This window comes from Ovis canadensis, chromosome 22 (assembly GCF_042477335.2).
Source record: "Ovis canadensis isolate MfBH-ARS-UI-01 breed Bighorn chromosome 22, ARS-UI_OviCan_v2, whole genome shotgun sequence".
In the NCBI taxonomy this organism is placed as follows: domain Eukaryota; kingdom Metazoa; phylum Chordata; class Mammalia; order Artiodactyla; family Bovidae; genus Ovis; species Ovis canadensis.
In genome coordinates, this window is record NC_091266.1 from 29,687,279 (window position 1) to 29,703,524 (window position 16,246).

General features: G+C 35.8%; 1 protein-coding gene across 8 annotated transcripts in view; it reads left to right on the forward strand.

Annotated features, from left to right (window-relative positions):
* EXOC6 (exocyst complex component 6) overlaps positions 1–16,246 on the forward strand; it is a 193,188-nt gene that overhangs the window by 71,682 nt on the left and 105,260 nt on the right. For all 8 annotated transcript variants that reach the window (XM_069567524.1, XM_069567526.1, XM_069567529.1 and 5 more), the window contains exons 10-14: positions 3,817–3,863; positions 3,984–4,104; positions 5,570–5,641; positions 11,706–11,803; positions 14,319–14,424. In XM_069567524.1, coding sequence (XP_069423625.1) covers positions 3,817–3,863; positions 3,984–4,104; positions 5,570–5,641; positions 11,706–11,803; positions 14,319–14,424 — 444 coding nt within the window. The remainder of the gene's footprint in view (positions 1–3,816; positions 3,864–3,983; positions 4,105–5,569; positions 5,642–11,705; positions 11,804–14,318; positions 14,425–16,246) is intronic.

A 16,246-nucleotide genomic window follows, 5' to 3' on the forward strand; every position in this document is an offset into this window, starting at 1 on the left:
CACTGTTTCCACTGTTTCCCCATCTATTTGCCATGAAGTGATGGGACCGGATGCCATGATCTTCGTTTTCTGAATGTTGAGCTTTAAGCCAACTTTTTCACTCTCTTCTTTCACTTTCATCAAGAGGCTTTTGAGTTCCTGTTCACTTTCTGCCATAATGGTGGTGTCATCTGCATATCTGAGGTTATTGATATTTCTCCCAGCAATCTTGATTCCAGCTTGTGTTTCTTCCAGCCCAGAGTTTCTCGTGATGTACTCTGCATAGAAGTTAAATAAGCAGGGTGACAATATACAGCCTTGACGTACTCCTTTTCCTATTTGGAACCAGTCTGTTGTTCCATGTCCAGTTCTAACTGTTGCTTCCTGACCTGCATACAGATTCCTCAAGAGACAGGTCAGGTGGTCTGGTAGTCCCATCTCTTTCAGAATTTTCCACAGTTTATTGTGATCCACACAGTCAAAGGCTTTGGCATAGTCAGTAAGGCAGAAATAGATGTTTTTCTGAAACTCTCTTGCTTTTTCCACGATCCAGCAGATGTTGGCAATTTGATCTCTGGTTCCTCTGCCTTTTCTAAAACCAGCTTGAACATCTGGAAGTTCGCGATTCACGTATTGCTGAAGCCTGGCTTTGAGAATTTTGAGCATTAATTTACTAGTGTGTGAGATGAGTGCAATTGTGCAATAGTTTGAGCATTCTTTGGCATTGCCTTTCTTTGGGATTGGAATGAAAACTCACCTTTTCCAGTCCTGTGGCCACTGCTGAGTTTTCCTAATTTGCTGGCGTATTGAGTGCAGCACTTTCACAGCATCATCTTCCAGGGTTTGAAATAGCTCAACTGGAATTCCATCACTTCCAGTAGCTTTGTTTGTAGTGATGTTTTCTAAGGCCCACTTGACTTCACATTCCAGGATGTCTGGCTCTAGGTGAGTGATCACACCATCGTGATTATCTTGGTCTTGAAGATCTGTTTTGTACAGTTCTTCTGTGTATTCTTGCCGCTTCTTAATATCTTCTGCTTCTGTTAGGTCCATACCATTTCTGTCCTTTATCGAGCCCATCTTTGCATGAAATGTTCCCTTGGTATCTCTCATTTTCTTGAAGAGATCTCTAGTCTTTCCCATTCTGTTGTTTTCCTCTATTTCTTTGCATTGATTGCTGAGGAAGGCTTTCTTATCTCTTCTTGCTATTCTTTGGAACTCTGCATTCAGATGCTTGTATCTTTCCTTTTCTCCTTTGCTTTTCACTTCTCTTCTTTTCACAGCTCTCTGTAAAGCCTCCCCAGAGAGCCATTTTGCTTTTTTGCATTTCTTTTCCATGGGGATGGTCTTGATCCCTGTCTCCTGTACAATGTCACAAACCTCCGTCCATAGTTCATCAGGCACTCTATCTATCAGATCTAGTCCCTTAAATCTATTTCTCACTTCCACTGTATAATCATAATCTATACACTCAACAAAAACAAGAGTAGGAGCTGACTGTGGCTCAGATCGTGAACTCCTTATTGCCAAATTCAGACTGAAATTAAAGAAAGTAGGGAAAACCACTAGACCATTCAGGTATGACCTAAATCAAATCCCTTATGATTATACAGTGGAAGTGAGAAATAGAGACACCCTTAGAAGGAAAGAAAAGACTATAGTCAAAAAAGAAAGTGATGCCAAATGGAAAAAATAAGATGCTAAAAGAAATGAATAGCAAAGAAAGTATAAATATGAGGATAAACCTGCATTAACTATAGAAAATAATATTAATACAGTATTACGGATAGAATTTAAAACAAGATAGACTCTTATCTTTAAAACAAGATAGAATCAAAATGCACAATAACAATAGCATAAATATTAGGGTGAATAGAATAAATATTAGGAAGTTATTGAAACTGAACTGTTTTGGAATTATCCAGGAAAGAATAAAATTATTAATTAATTTTAGAGTTTGATTATTTAAGTATGCATAATGTAATTTCTGTAATGATTAGAAGAATATAAACAGTATATAGTTAAATATAATTTTAAAAGCTTAAGGTATTAAAAATTCATCTTAGAGCTGATAAAAAATGTTAATTTGAATCTATAAGTACTTGATAACATTGACTCAAAGTATTTAAAGCAAAATTGCTGCAACTAAAAGGATAAACTAAAAAATCCATAAGCATTGTGGATGCTTCAGTATCTTATAAGCCATTAGAATAACAGTAAGAATACAGAACATATTTAATAATAGGCTTATCTAATAGACTTAAAGCTCAACATTCAGGAAACTAAGATCATGGCATCCGATCCCATCACTTCATGGCAAACAGATGGGGAAACAGTGGAAACAGTGACAGACTTTACCTTTTGGGGCTCCAAAATCACTGCAGATGGTGATTGCAACCATGAAATTAAAAGATGCTTACTCCTTGGAAGGAAAGTTATGACCAACCTAGACAGCGTATTAAAAAGCAGAGACATTACTTTGTCAACAAAGGTCCATCTAGTCAAGGCTATGGTTTTTCCTGTGGTCATGTATGGATGTGAGAGTTGGACTATAAAGAAAGCTGAGGGCCGAAGAATTGATGCTTTTGAACTGTGGTGTTGGAGAAGACTCTTGAGAGTCCCTTGGACTACAAGGATATCCAACTAGTCCATCCTAAAGGAGATCAGTCCTGGGTGTTCATTGGAAGGACTGATGTTGAAGCTGAAACTCCAATACTTTGGCCACCTGATACGAAGAGCTGACTCATTGGAAAAGACCCTGATGCTGGGAAAGATTGAGAGCGAGAGGAGAGGGGGGCGACAGAGAATGACATGGTTGAATGGCATCACCGACTCGATGGACATGGGTTTGGGTGGACTCCAGGAGTTGGTGATGGACAGAGAGGCCTGAGGTGCTGCGGTTCATGGGGTCGCAAAGAGTTGGACATGACTGAGCAACTGACCTGAACTGAACTGAATAGACTGGTGGTCCAGTGATTAAGACTCAGCACTTTCACTGCCATGGGCTCAGTTTGATCCCTGATTGAGGAACTAAGATCCCAGAAGCCATGCCACACAGCCAAAAAAAAAGAAAAAGAATTCTGTTTCAACACCTATGAAAACACATTTTAAAAGTACATATTGAACATTGTAAAATGTGACAACATACTGTGTTATAAAGCAGGTATCAAGACATATCCAACTTCTGTGTCATGTAGTATTCTTAAGCCAAAAATGTAATAACAGCCTCCTCCCTGAAAAAAATCCAGATGTTTGAAAATTTGGATCACTTTCATGAAGTAAAATACAATATTTGAACTTAATTGAAATATTTCATGTATAAGCTCTTACGAAATTCAAATAATCAAGTATTTTCTTTGTTAAAATTATGAACAATAGGAAATTGTAGACCATTTCAGAGGAATTTGACTTTTATTATGAATCAGATAAAAAATCATCAGAAGGTATTTAGCAAATGGTATATTTATTTGATTAATTTTGAAAATTATTGTTCTGGGAGCTGTTTGGAGAATAGAGTGAGGAAACAAGCCTGAAAGCTTGGAAGGCTAGGTAGGAGAATGATGTAATAGGCCAAGTGAGAGATGATAGTGGATTGAATTAGCCTGCTGAGATGAAGGTTCTGACTTTTTAATTTGCTTATTTTGTCTCTTCGAATGCAAATTCCATGAGGGGTAAGGACTTTTTTTGGTATTTACCAATGTATCCCTTGTGTCTTAAAATACATTTTTATAGTAGACTCTCAATAAATATTTGTTAACAAATGTTATACTGATTTGGAACTACTTTTATGTTACTGATATCTATTGTTTCAAATTGATTTTTATTTTTCATTTAAAGCATGAAACAGTTGATGGCTATAGAAGATATTTCACTCAAATTGTAGGGTATGTATCTAATATGGCAACAAATATTATTTTGATACTGTGTTAAATGTCAAAACTAATTATTTTCTATTTAGGTTTGAATTTTGTTTCAACTCGTTATTTTGCAATTGCTGTTTTTAGGTTCTTTGTGGTGGAAGATCACATTTTACATGTGACCCAAGGATTAGTAACCAGGGCATACACTGATGAACTTTGGAACATGGCCCTCTCAAAGATAATTGCTGTCCTTAGAGCTCATTCAGTAAGTTAGATAATTTATGTTACTAAATTTTTAATTCAGTTACTTCAAGAACTTAGGAATTGGATAGTGTCAAAAGAAAGTTGTACCTTCATTAGTTCTACATTTTTTTGAAAATTGTCAGATTTGGAGGTAGTAATGTTAGGCCTTTGTTTGTGTGGTAATCTTGAGCTGTGATTTTGCAGCTGACTGGGGCTTCTGAAGACACTCTCAGTCCAGCATCATAGAAGATGGAGAATTATGCTGTTCTCATTAGTCTCAACTGCCCTCTTTATTAGATCACTGAAAAGCACCGTGAAGAAAGGGTTTTTAATTATCATTCCACATTCTTTGTTTCCAAAATAAACTCCACCATTAAAACTCAATAGAACTTGTTCTTCAATGTTTATAGCTTATTTGCAGTAGTACACTTATAAATGTCCTAAAAATAATATGCAGTTGTCAAATTTAAACTCATTTGGAGTAGTGAATCTTTAGGTAATGAAAACTTTTTTATGAAGAAAGGTAAAATTATAAAATATTTTTATAATATGCCTTTTGTGGAAGTAAAAATTATAAGGACTAGTGAAATTAATAATTTCTTAGTGTGGACTTTTTTAAAGATAATTTTGGAAGTTTGCCTTCAGTAAAATCTCCCCAAACTTAACATTTTATAATCTATTATTTAAAATTTTATTATTGAGAATAGAGATTGAAAATATTTTGAAGAAAGATTATTAGTTTAAGTGATACTTAGATTATAAATACATTTTATTTTTACTTATCAGGAACATGGATTCTGGGTACACTATTTGTCCAGTGAACTATAACTTTTTCTATCATATATAATAAAGAACAATATATTTTATTATGGTTTTATATTCAGACCAGCTATGAATATGTAATATTGATGATATTGATTCCATGACATCCTGTATGAAATCATATTATATTAAATGCAATATATCGCATTTAAAATCGTACTAAATACTATTAAGGGAACAAGAGTGAATTTCACTATCCTTTTGAAATTAATTATTTTCCTTTGGTGGATTACTAAGAAAATACTTAAATTGTCACTTAGAAAAATATAAATGATTGTATCTCTTTTATAATAGAATAAATAAATAATTGAAAAGTAGAAATATAAACCATTTTTTCAATTTGAAATAACTAGTTCTTTAAAATCTAAAGACTTTTTTGGAAATACAGGCATCGTTGCTTTGACCAAAGTAAGTGTGTGCAAATTTCAGGAAAATTTCTTTTCATATAGTACCTAAAGTGGTTTGTCATGTCATGATCTTTCCCTAATAATTTTTTAATGAATAGAGGAAGTCAGCTGTGAATCTGATAATCAAGACTTTAAATTTATTGTAAGTCAAGCAAATTTAAGGAAAAATTTTCAAGTTTTATTTCTTAATTTTTAACCAAGTGACTCTGGTGTGTGTGTGTTTGTGTTTCTACCCCCACTTACCCTTCATCCTCCCAGTCTTACTGCACTGATCCTGATCTTGTTCTGGAGCTGAAGAATCTCATTGTAATATTTGCAGATACTCTACAGGTGGGTGATAATCTGATATTCAGTTAATGGCTATCTGAGCACATAAAACTATTCAAAATATAGTGTAGACCATGCTCATTTCTTGTATTGTGGCTTAATGGTAGTAAATTAGTAATAATCAAATGTTTACTTATGTATTGATATTCTCTAGTCACACAGAACTTTTCATACTGCCGCCTTCCTGATTATGAAGCTTGGACAGAGATCAGGGAATATTACCATCTTTTAAAATATTGGTCATTTTATTGGAGTAGATATAGTATTTTTACAGTTTAAAAAAGTATGCAGTATAATGGAAAAAACCCTGAACCAGAAATTAGAATATTAAAGTTCTGCCTGAGTATAATGAACATGAGTTGTGGAATCACAAAGATCCGAGTTTATGTTCAACTTTTGCTGTTGACTAATTGTATGTTTACAGGTTTTCTGAACTTCAGATCCTCATTTGTGAAAGTGGATTTATTAATTACTAGTTTTCAGAATTGTTTTGAGTTTTAAATGTGATACTGTATAGGAAAATAAACACAAGTTTAAAAGCTGTATGTATTCATTTCCTTCCTAATTTCAAGTGTGCTATGACTGTAAGCAGATCACTTTACTTTGCACTTTGGAGTTTTTTTCTTTTTAAAATAAGATTAAAACTGAATTGTCTGAAAACTCATTGTCTTTGGGTTATCAATATCCAAGCTTTGAACTTGTCCCTCATCTTTGATCACAGATAATAAAGAATTGATTATGTTTTCATGCTTAAACTTATGGGATTTTTGATAAATTTGATTGATTGATTGATGTTTGATTGGTTGATAAGTTTTCAACCATGCTTAAATTTATGGGATTGTTATGGCTGGAATAACTTTTTGTGAAATATAGACCAGCATTTTCCAAAGTGAGATACTAGTTGTATGGTCAAAAATGTTTAGAAAATGCGGAGTGAAGTAAAAGAGATTTTTCTACTAGAAGCAAGTTTATAGCATATGTTTCCAAAGGTAAGGTGATTATGCAGCATTTTCCCAACATATCTGACTCTTAAATCTTTTTTTTCCCTTAGAGTATCTTTTCAATCTAGAGCTTCATATAAAGTGCTTTAGGAAATGCTGGGGCTTCCCTTGTGGCTTAGTTGGTAAAGAATCTGCCTGTAATGTGATCCCTGGGTTAGGAAGATCCCCCTGGAAAAGGGAAAGGCTACCCACTCCAGTATGCTGGCCTGGAGAATTCCATGGACTGTATAAAGAGTTGGATACAACTGAGTGACCTTTACTTTTAGGAAATGCTCAACTATTTGTTTTATCACAGGAGTCCATCCTAGAATAATAGTTATCTATTTTATTCTTAAACCTAAGGAGAAAATACCACAAGCTCCTTTAGTAAATTATTTTATTGCCTTACATCTTCATTAGTTTGTATGGCTTATATTATAAAACCAGAATAATTTGGGACTTTTTTTCTTTCATAAATTTTGTGACTAATGTACCTGTAATACTGACCTCTCTGCAAGAAAACATTAGTAAGTTTTATTAAAGACTGCCTTAATATTTGGGGCCTATTTTTAAGTAACTTGGAGTTTTGCTGTCCTTAATGACTCAAAGCATTGCTACTCAAAATATGGTCTGGGGAGCCCAGGTCAACAAATTGTTTGTTATGGATCCATAATGAAAAGAAATTTCTGTCAGAATGTAGATCAACTACATCACTAAAGTACAAAATTTAGCACAGTTGGTTTTTGTTTTTGATAACAGTGAAGTTGCTCAGTCGTGTCCGACTCTTCGCAACCCCATGGACTATATCCTACCAGGCTCCTCTGTCCATGGAATTTTTCAGGCAAGAGTACTGGAGTGGGTTGCCATTTCCTTCTCCAGGGGATCTTCCCGACACAGGGATTGAACCCTGGTCTCCCACACTGCAGGCAAACGCTTTACCCTCTGAGCCACCAGGGAAGCCAGCATTGATTGATATCAGTAGCAGCATTGATTTATACTCTGGTGTAAACTCTTTATCTCTCTTAAAAACCATACAGACCGTTCTTGAATTGGCATTTTGAGTACAACTGTAGATTCAGTTTTAGATTAAGTATTTGGTATGGTTCCAAGGAGCTCTGCAGAGAATCAAAGAGTAGTAGGCAATATTCAGATCACAGAGGCTTTAAAAAAGCAACATTGATGGATGCATAAACCCTTGTAAATATACCTTTCTAATCTTACTGCATTGAAATAAAGTTGAGGAAAACAAATTAGTTCTTGCTTATTTAGAAATCGTGCAGTATTTTCATTTCGCTGAAAATTGACAAGCTTATTATTAGGTCGGTCTTACACTGAATGAAATAAATACTGGCTTTTTAAGTTGTAAAATTTCAGTTACTTAGTAATTGAAAAGTTAAGAGAATTAAGGTTGATCTTTTCTAATTAATCTTTAATTAAAGCATATTGCATAATATTTCATTTAAAAAATTGGCACTTTACCACCCTAAGGGAATTTTTATTTCATCACCTAAAACAAAGCTAGCTAAACAATAAAGTGAAAAATCAAAACACAACATAGCATGTTCATAGTTCTGCTTACTGCCTATTAAGCAAATGAAAAGCAAGCATTTATTGATTCATTCATTAACCTTTTTTGAGCACCTGCTATGTGCTAACAGCTAGATTATATATATATATATATATATATATATATATACACACACATATATATATATATAAAAATCAGTATAACAGAAGGGACATAAAGATTCTTGGGTTTAAGAAATTCAGTTTAGTTGTAAACAAATAAGATGTATAATAAGACATACTAATTTAGTAATATATTAAAGAACTTTGGGCTCCTGGAAGATAGAATGATAACTTTGATTCCAAGAGTTGGGAAGGGTTATACAGAAAGTTGAAATGTGAGCTGGATTTTGAAGGAAATGTGAGTTCAGCAAGTAGATATGAAGGAAGAGGCATTCAGTTCAGTTCAGTTCAGTCCAGTCATTCAGTAGTGTCTGACTTTGCAACCCCATGAATTGCAGCACACCAGGCCTCCCTGTCCATCACCAACTCCCAGAATTCACTCAGACTCAAGTCCGTCGAGTCAGTGATGCCATGCAACCATCTCATCCTCGGTCGTCCCCCTTCTCCTCCTGCCCCCAATCCCTCCCAGCATCAGAGTCTTTTCCAGTGAGTCAACTCTTCGCATGAGGTGACCAAAGTACTGGAGTTTCAGCTTTAGCATCATTCCTTCCAAAGAAATCCCAGGGCTGATCTCCTTCAGAGTGGACTGGCTGGATCTCCTTGCAGTCCAAGGGACTCTCAAGAGTCTTCTCCAACACCACAGTTCAAAAGCACCCATTCTTCGGCGCTCAGCCTGCTTCACAGTCCAACTCTCACATTCATACATGACCACAGGAGAAACCATAGCCTTGACTAGATGGACCTTAGTTAGCAAAGTAATGAATGTCTCTGCCTTTGAATATGCTATCTAGGTTGGTCATAACTTTTCTTCCAAGGAGTAAGTGTCTTTTAATTTCATGGCTGCAGTCACCATCTGCAGTGATTTTGGAGCCCCAAAAAATAAAGTCTGACACTGTTTCCACTGTTTCCCCATCTATTTGCCATGAAGTGATGGGACTGGATGCCATGATCTTCGTTTTCTGAATGTTGAGCTTTAAGCCAACTTTTTCACTCTCCTCTTTCACTTTCCTCAAGAGGCTTTTGAGTTCCTCTTCACTTTCTTCCATAAGGGTGGTGTCGTCTGTGTATCTGAGGTTATTGATATTTCTCCCGGCAGTCTTGATTCCAGCTTGTGTTTCTTCCAGTCCAGCGTTTCTCATGATGTACTCTGCATATAAGTTAAATAAGCAGGGTGACAATATATAGCCTTGACATACTCCTTTTCCTGTCTGAAACCAGTCTGTTGTTCCATGTCCAGTTCTAACTTGCTTCCTGACCTGAATACAGATTTCTCAAGAGACAGGTCAGGTGGTCTACTATTCCCATCTCTTTTAGAATTTTCCACAGTTTATTGTGATCCACACAGTCAAAGGCTTTGGCATAGTCAGTAAGGCAGAAATAGATGTTTTTCTGGAACTCTTGCTTTTTCCATGATCCAGCGGCATATGACAGGCAGATAGCATGAGTGAGTTATAGGTAACTGACTATACTGTCTCACCATAGTATAGTATGGTGTACTTTGTCCAGCTGATGCAAACAGCTGACTCATTGGAAAAGACCCTGATGCTGGGAAGGATTGAAGGCAGAAGGAGAAGAGGGCGACAGGGAATGAGATGGTTGGATGACATCACTGATTCAGTGGACATGAACTTGAGCAAAGTCTGAGAGATGGTGAAGGACAGGGAAGCCTGGCGTGCTGCAGTCCATAGGGTCGCGAAGAGTCGGACATGACTTGGCAGCTGAATGACAACAACGAATAGTATGGCTGGCTATTTGTCAGCTGACCAGCTTGGTGGTGTTAGAAATTGTAATGTTTAAATGTAAGCAAAGAAGGGTAGAGAGTGGTAATGAAACGGATTAGGTAGTTTTAGCCAGATTGTGGCATGTCTTGTAAGCCTCTTCTAGGGGAATGGTATGATCGGCTTTGCACTTCTAGATGATAATTTTATGAGTTGGCAATAGAGTGAGTTGAGACAGAAAGATGATTGGAATTTCAGTTTAGAAAGCTTTTACAGTGATCTAGGCAGGGGATGTTAAGGACCTAAAATAAAACAGTGGTACTGGAAAGATTTCTGAGGAAAGGTAGCAGATGGAGAAAAATGGTAGGTTTGAATGAAATTTGTAAAGGAGGTAAAATCAAAAGAACCTGATGAGTGACTAGATGTTTGATTTGGGGGCATTTAGATGACATTTAGTTTTCTTTCCTGATAAATTGGATTGATGAAAGAACTATTAACAGGAATAGGAAGTAGGAAGAACACTTGGTTTAGCAGGAAGATATGAGTTTAATGTGCTTGTTGCTGGACTGGAGATATCTAATAACTGTTAGAATTAAATATTCAGAGTTTATAGAGGTCTAGCTAGAGATACAGATTGAGAATAGTCAGTGAACGTAGTGTTTGAAGTCAATTGACTTGAAATTGCCCTAGAGAGCTAGAAGAAAAAATTGAAGGATGGAGATAGAAGGAAAAAGAATCCAGAAGGATTACTCATAGATAAAAGGAGAACAAAGAGAGAGTGGTGTTACAGAATTCAAAGCAGAAGAAACAGAAGTAAGGATGAGAGATCATGGAATTGTTTAGGAGATATTCTGTGTTATTATTGACAGCAGTTTCAACAAAGGAATAGGGGTGAGAGTTAGATTGTAGTAGGTTTGGCTAGGGACGGACAGAGGAGGCAGCTGCAGGGCACAGAAAATTGTAGGAGGGCTTGTTTCCTTTAGTTCTTGTTTTAAAGATGGGGGGCAATTTAGCAGGTTTATTTAGTGAAGAGAAAGGAGGTAGTGGAAGTTAAAAATGCAACAGAGTGAGTAGCTGATCCATGGAGCAGTTCCTGCAGGAGGAGATAGGATCAAGACCAAAGACGAGGAGGTGAGCACTGAAGGGGAAGAGGGACAACTCTGATGTGAGCAGAAATGTTTGGTCCTAATATGGGTTTGATTTCAGTGGATTTGGAGTTGCAAAGGAATAAAATTTTGGAGTGTCTATTTGATAACTTTCCCCTGTACTACAAAGTCAGCATTGAATTGAAAGTACAGTGTTTCAGACAGAATGTATTCTCTTTTTTTCTTCTATCTTATTTAAAGACTGCTTCCCAAGACGTAGTTATGTGGATCAGTCATCTTGAACTTTTCCTCCAATTCTGACTTGTAATACTTTTTAAGGTTAACAATGTAATCCAGACTGAAAAGAGAGAGATGAAATGGAAAAATAATTCCAGCTTCATAAAACTTTCTAGACTCTTTTTTTTAACTGGTGCAACTTAGAATGTCAAAAGGATATCTTTTTTTCATACTGTTGAGATGGCATACAATTTGATATAGTGATCACTTCAAACAGTTCTCTAGTATTCTAAACTTTTAAAAATGTATATCTTTATTTATATCACTTGTTTATCTGCTTTGTGTGTGTGTTTTTTAGGGTTATGGTTTTCCAGTGAATCGACTTTTTGACCTTTTATTTGAAATAAGAGATCAATACAATGAAACATTGCTTAAGAAATGGGCTGGAGTTTTCAGGTTAGTCTAAGCCATGGTACCTTAATGTAAGAAAAAAATTGCCAAATGATAAAGTAATTGTGTTTGTATTTAGCAATAAAATTGCTTATAATTATATTTTTATTGTGGTAAAATATGTATAACTTAAAATTTACCATTTTAACCTTTTATGAATGTATAGTTCAGTGACATTAAGTATGTTCACACTGTTGAAACCATCACTACTGTTCATATCCAGAACTTTCTTATCTTCCTAAACTGAAACTCTGTACCAATTAAACAGTACCTGCCAATCTCTTTTTCTTCTAGTCTGTCCCCAGAAATCACCATTCTACTTTGTCTTTGAATTTGACTACTCTAGTTACTTCATATAAGTAGTTCGTACGTTGTTTGGGTTTTGTGTCTGAATTTGTTTGGTTTTTTTGGTCTGGTTTATTTCACTAAGCATAATGTCTTCAAGGTTTATCCATAGTGTAGTATGCGTCAGAATATCGTTCCTTTTTTAAGGCTAAATAATACTCCCTTGTGTGTATCATATTTTATTTATCCATTCCTCTACTTATGGATATTTGGGTTGTTTTCACCTTTTGACAATTATGAATAATGCCACTATGAACACTGACAAACAGTTATCTGTTTGGGTCCCTGTTTCAGTTCTTTTGGGCATATACCCAGAAGATGAATTGCTGGATTATATGGTAAATAATTTTGAGGAACCTCTATTCTGTTTTCCACAATGGCTGCACCACAGGTACATGACTTATTTCCAGCCTGTCATTAAGATGCCAGAGCCATTTATCAATTAGATATTCATTATCTACTGCCAAAACCATATCCTTCTCTTGTGTTCCTTACCTCTGCAGATGTCTGTGATGAGGTGAGATATATATCATTTGTCCATTTTCCTTGTCTAGAAACCACAGATTTGTTAAGATTATACTTTCCTTCATAATCCTCATTTAGTTTGTAAGTCCCATATATTCTACTTCTTAAAAACTATTTCTGCCACTCTCTTTCTGCCTCCACAAATACAGCTTTAATTCAAATCCTCATCACTCTTTATTTGGATCATTCAGTCTTTCTACCTGGCCTCTCTCTGTTCATTATTGTCTTTTTCTTTGTTTCCTCCACTATATAAAATTCTTCATATGATATTCCTCTGCCTAAAATCTCAGATGATATTCCATTGCCTATAGGATAAAATCTGGGTCTCAGTTTGTCCACCTGCCCAGCCTCATTTTAAACCATGTCCCTTGCATACGTTATACTCCAGTAATACTACATACTTGTGGTTTTATTCAGCCCCCCCACCCAGTTGTACTTTTTCATCCCTTACATTTTTGCATGTTATGGTCCATCCTTTGGAAATGCTATTCTCCCATAATCTCATTGGAAGTGTTTCGTTTTATCTGTAAAACCCCTACAACAGCCCATAGCTTCTCTGTAAAACTTCTCATGAGATATCCCCCACCTAGTCTGTTAAAGTTAGTTGCTTTTTTCCTTTGTCCTATATCTGAAACTTGTACCTCATTTATTGTCTGCATAACATCATTATAAACATAATCTGTTTGCATATCTCTCTCTCCTGTTAGGCTTGAGAACAGAGATCTTGCTTTTATCTTCATGGGGGTAGAGAGTTTTCGTTATAGTTAGCCCAGAGACTAGCACATAATAGTTGCTAAAGAAATACTAATCAGACTGAATTATTGATTATAAAGAAGTTGATTGGAGGTATATTAGTACAGGCTGAGTTAAGCTACTAACAAAAGTACACAAAATCTCATTGGATAAACATAGACATTTTATTTCTCACTTACACAGAAGTTTATAGTGGGTCTAGTAGTCCACGACTCAGGCTTTTGCCATTTGTGATTCTACTTTCTCGACATGGGGGTTTCTCCTGTCACCATGGGACAGAGGATCACACAGTTAGCTCATAAATGCTTTAGACTTAAAGCAACACATGGAACTTGTGTTCACAGTCCAGTGGCTGAAACTAGGCATATGACTGCCTGTTTGCAAGGAAAGCACACGGATGTTTGGTGAGTAGTAAATGTGTCTGCCTTACTAAGTGTAAAAGCTCCTTTTCTAAGTACAGCGTTATGAGAGACAGACAAATGGAAGACACTGTTTTCATCTTCCAGGAGCTTATGATCTAGTTGGAAGGAGAACACAAAAGACATAGAAACTTGAGAGTTGTTCTTGTTAAGAAATATGACTGGGATACTCTTCATCTCATTTTTAGTCGTAGTTAGTTCATTCAGACTATATCATCTTGGGAACTGTTCTAAGGAATTGAAGTACTGAAGGATGTAGAATAAACAGGTAGAAAGAGGATCACACATTAATTTTGAGAGACACTTATTTGATACTGGATTCTAGAATTCTGAGTGATGAGGCCCTGTTTTCCTATTTATACCCTTAACTGACAAACAGAAAATTATTTTGTAATTATTGAGTTTTCTTACTGTCCTATAGCACTCTATTGGTATATTTTCTAATATTAAATTTTCAATTCTGTCTTCTTTCTTAACAGGGACATTTTTGAAGAAGATAATTATAGCCCCATCCCTATTGTTAGTGAAGAAGAATATAAAGCAATCATAAGTAAATTTCCCTTTCAAGATCCAGACCTTGAAAAGGTACAGCTTTGTTCTTACTTCAAGAATTTTCTTTAAAATAAATTAATCAGTAATACATTATATTAACCTGACATTGTGAGAATAGCTTCTTTTGAGGCTTTTGCTGTTATTGTTGTGTTATTTGAGAAAATTAATTATATTTTTGTTAACTTTTAAAGATTATGTTACTACTACTACTGTTATTTTGTTGAGGTTAAGAAGGGACTTTCCTGGGGCTACTAGGAGCAGTTGTCCCAAATGTTAGGTGGATTCCCAGAGCAGGTGTTACTAATGTTGGGCGGGTTCCAAATTAAACATGTTGAGTAGATTATAGGAATAAGAGAATATTGTAGGGAAAGAGAGAATTTCTTTGAAACTTGCATTACTGTGAAAGATCTTAATTTTTACTTTTTTTTTCTAGAAATGTACTCAGAAAAGTTTGTCTTGGTTCAGTAAGAGGTGTATGAAGGTAATAGTCATCTGGATTTTTTTCTGAAGTAAGAATGGATAGTTTTGGAATCAGGATGTGAACAAGATAGGATAGAGAAAGGAGATTTCTTTTGCTGAAATGCTGAAATACTGAAATTTCTTCCAGCATTAGAATATTCTGTAAATACACCTGATTGCCCATGTGTGTGCGTGCACACAAAAACATACATGCTTGTACCAATCCAGTATCTCTGGGTAGAATTAGATCTTATGAGAAAAAGATATCATATTTCCTGCTAATATCACCTTTTTAGTTCTCTTCATTCTTGATGTTTTCCCTTAATCTTTTTTGTTATTTTTCTAACACTTTATAATTTAGTTCTTTTCTATATTTTTATCCCTTCATAATGAACAAGAGTGAATTCTCAGTGAGTTGTGTGAATTGTGACTGTAAATTTTTATGTAAATATAATAAACTTTTATTAAAATTCTATGTTACATTCATTTATACATAGACAAAGCAAATTATGTGTCAGTTCAGTTCAATTGCTCAGTTGTGTCTGACTCTTTGTGACCCCAGGGACTGCAGCACATCAGGCTTCCCTGTCTATCACCAGCTCATGGAGCTTGCTCAAACTCATGTCTCTCGAGTCAGTGATGCCATCCAAGCATCTCATCCTCTGTCATCCCCTTCTCCTCCTGCCTTCAGTCTTTCCCAGTATCAGGGTCTTTTCCAGTGAGTCAGTTCTTTGCATCCTCTGGCCGGAGTATTGGAGCTCCAGCTTCAAATTATGTGTTCAGTTTAGTCGCTCAGTTGTGTCCGACTCTTTGCGACCCCATGAAACGGTTAGAACTGGACATGGAACAACAGACTGATTCCAAATTATGTGTAATAGTCACTAAATATAGGACCAGTTAATTAAATGCATAGCTTTTAGATTATAGCTAATGCTGCCATTGCATATACCTAATTGTATTCTAAATACACACAAAAGACCAGATTGATTTTTCTATTTCTGTATTTTTGAAGCCCCAATCAAAGATCCTTGTCAGGAAATATTATAAGAATATCCTCTATCTCATGGCTTGGTTTAGTTTTAGTTATTGGTAATAAATGTGTTCAGGATATAGCATCTGTAAAGAGAGCACTAGGCTTCTCTGGTGGCTCAGTGATAAAGAATCCACCTGCCAATGCAGGAGACACAGGTCTGTTCCCTGGGTTAGGAAGATCCTATGGAGAAGGAAAATGCAATCTACTCCAGGATTCTTGCCTGGGAAATCCAATGGACAGGGGAGCCTGGCGGGCTGCAGCCTGTGGGGCCACAAAAGAGTCGGACATGGCTTAGTGACTAAACAACAGCAAAAATAGCACTGGATTTGATCTGGATTCATGTGCTGGATCTGTCTGTGGCTT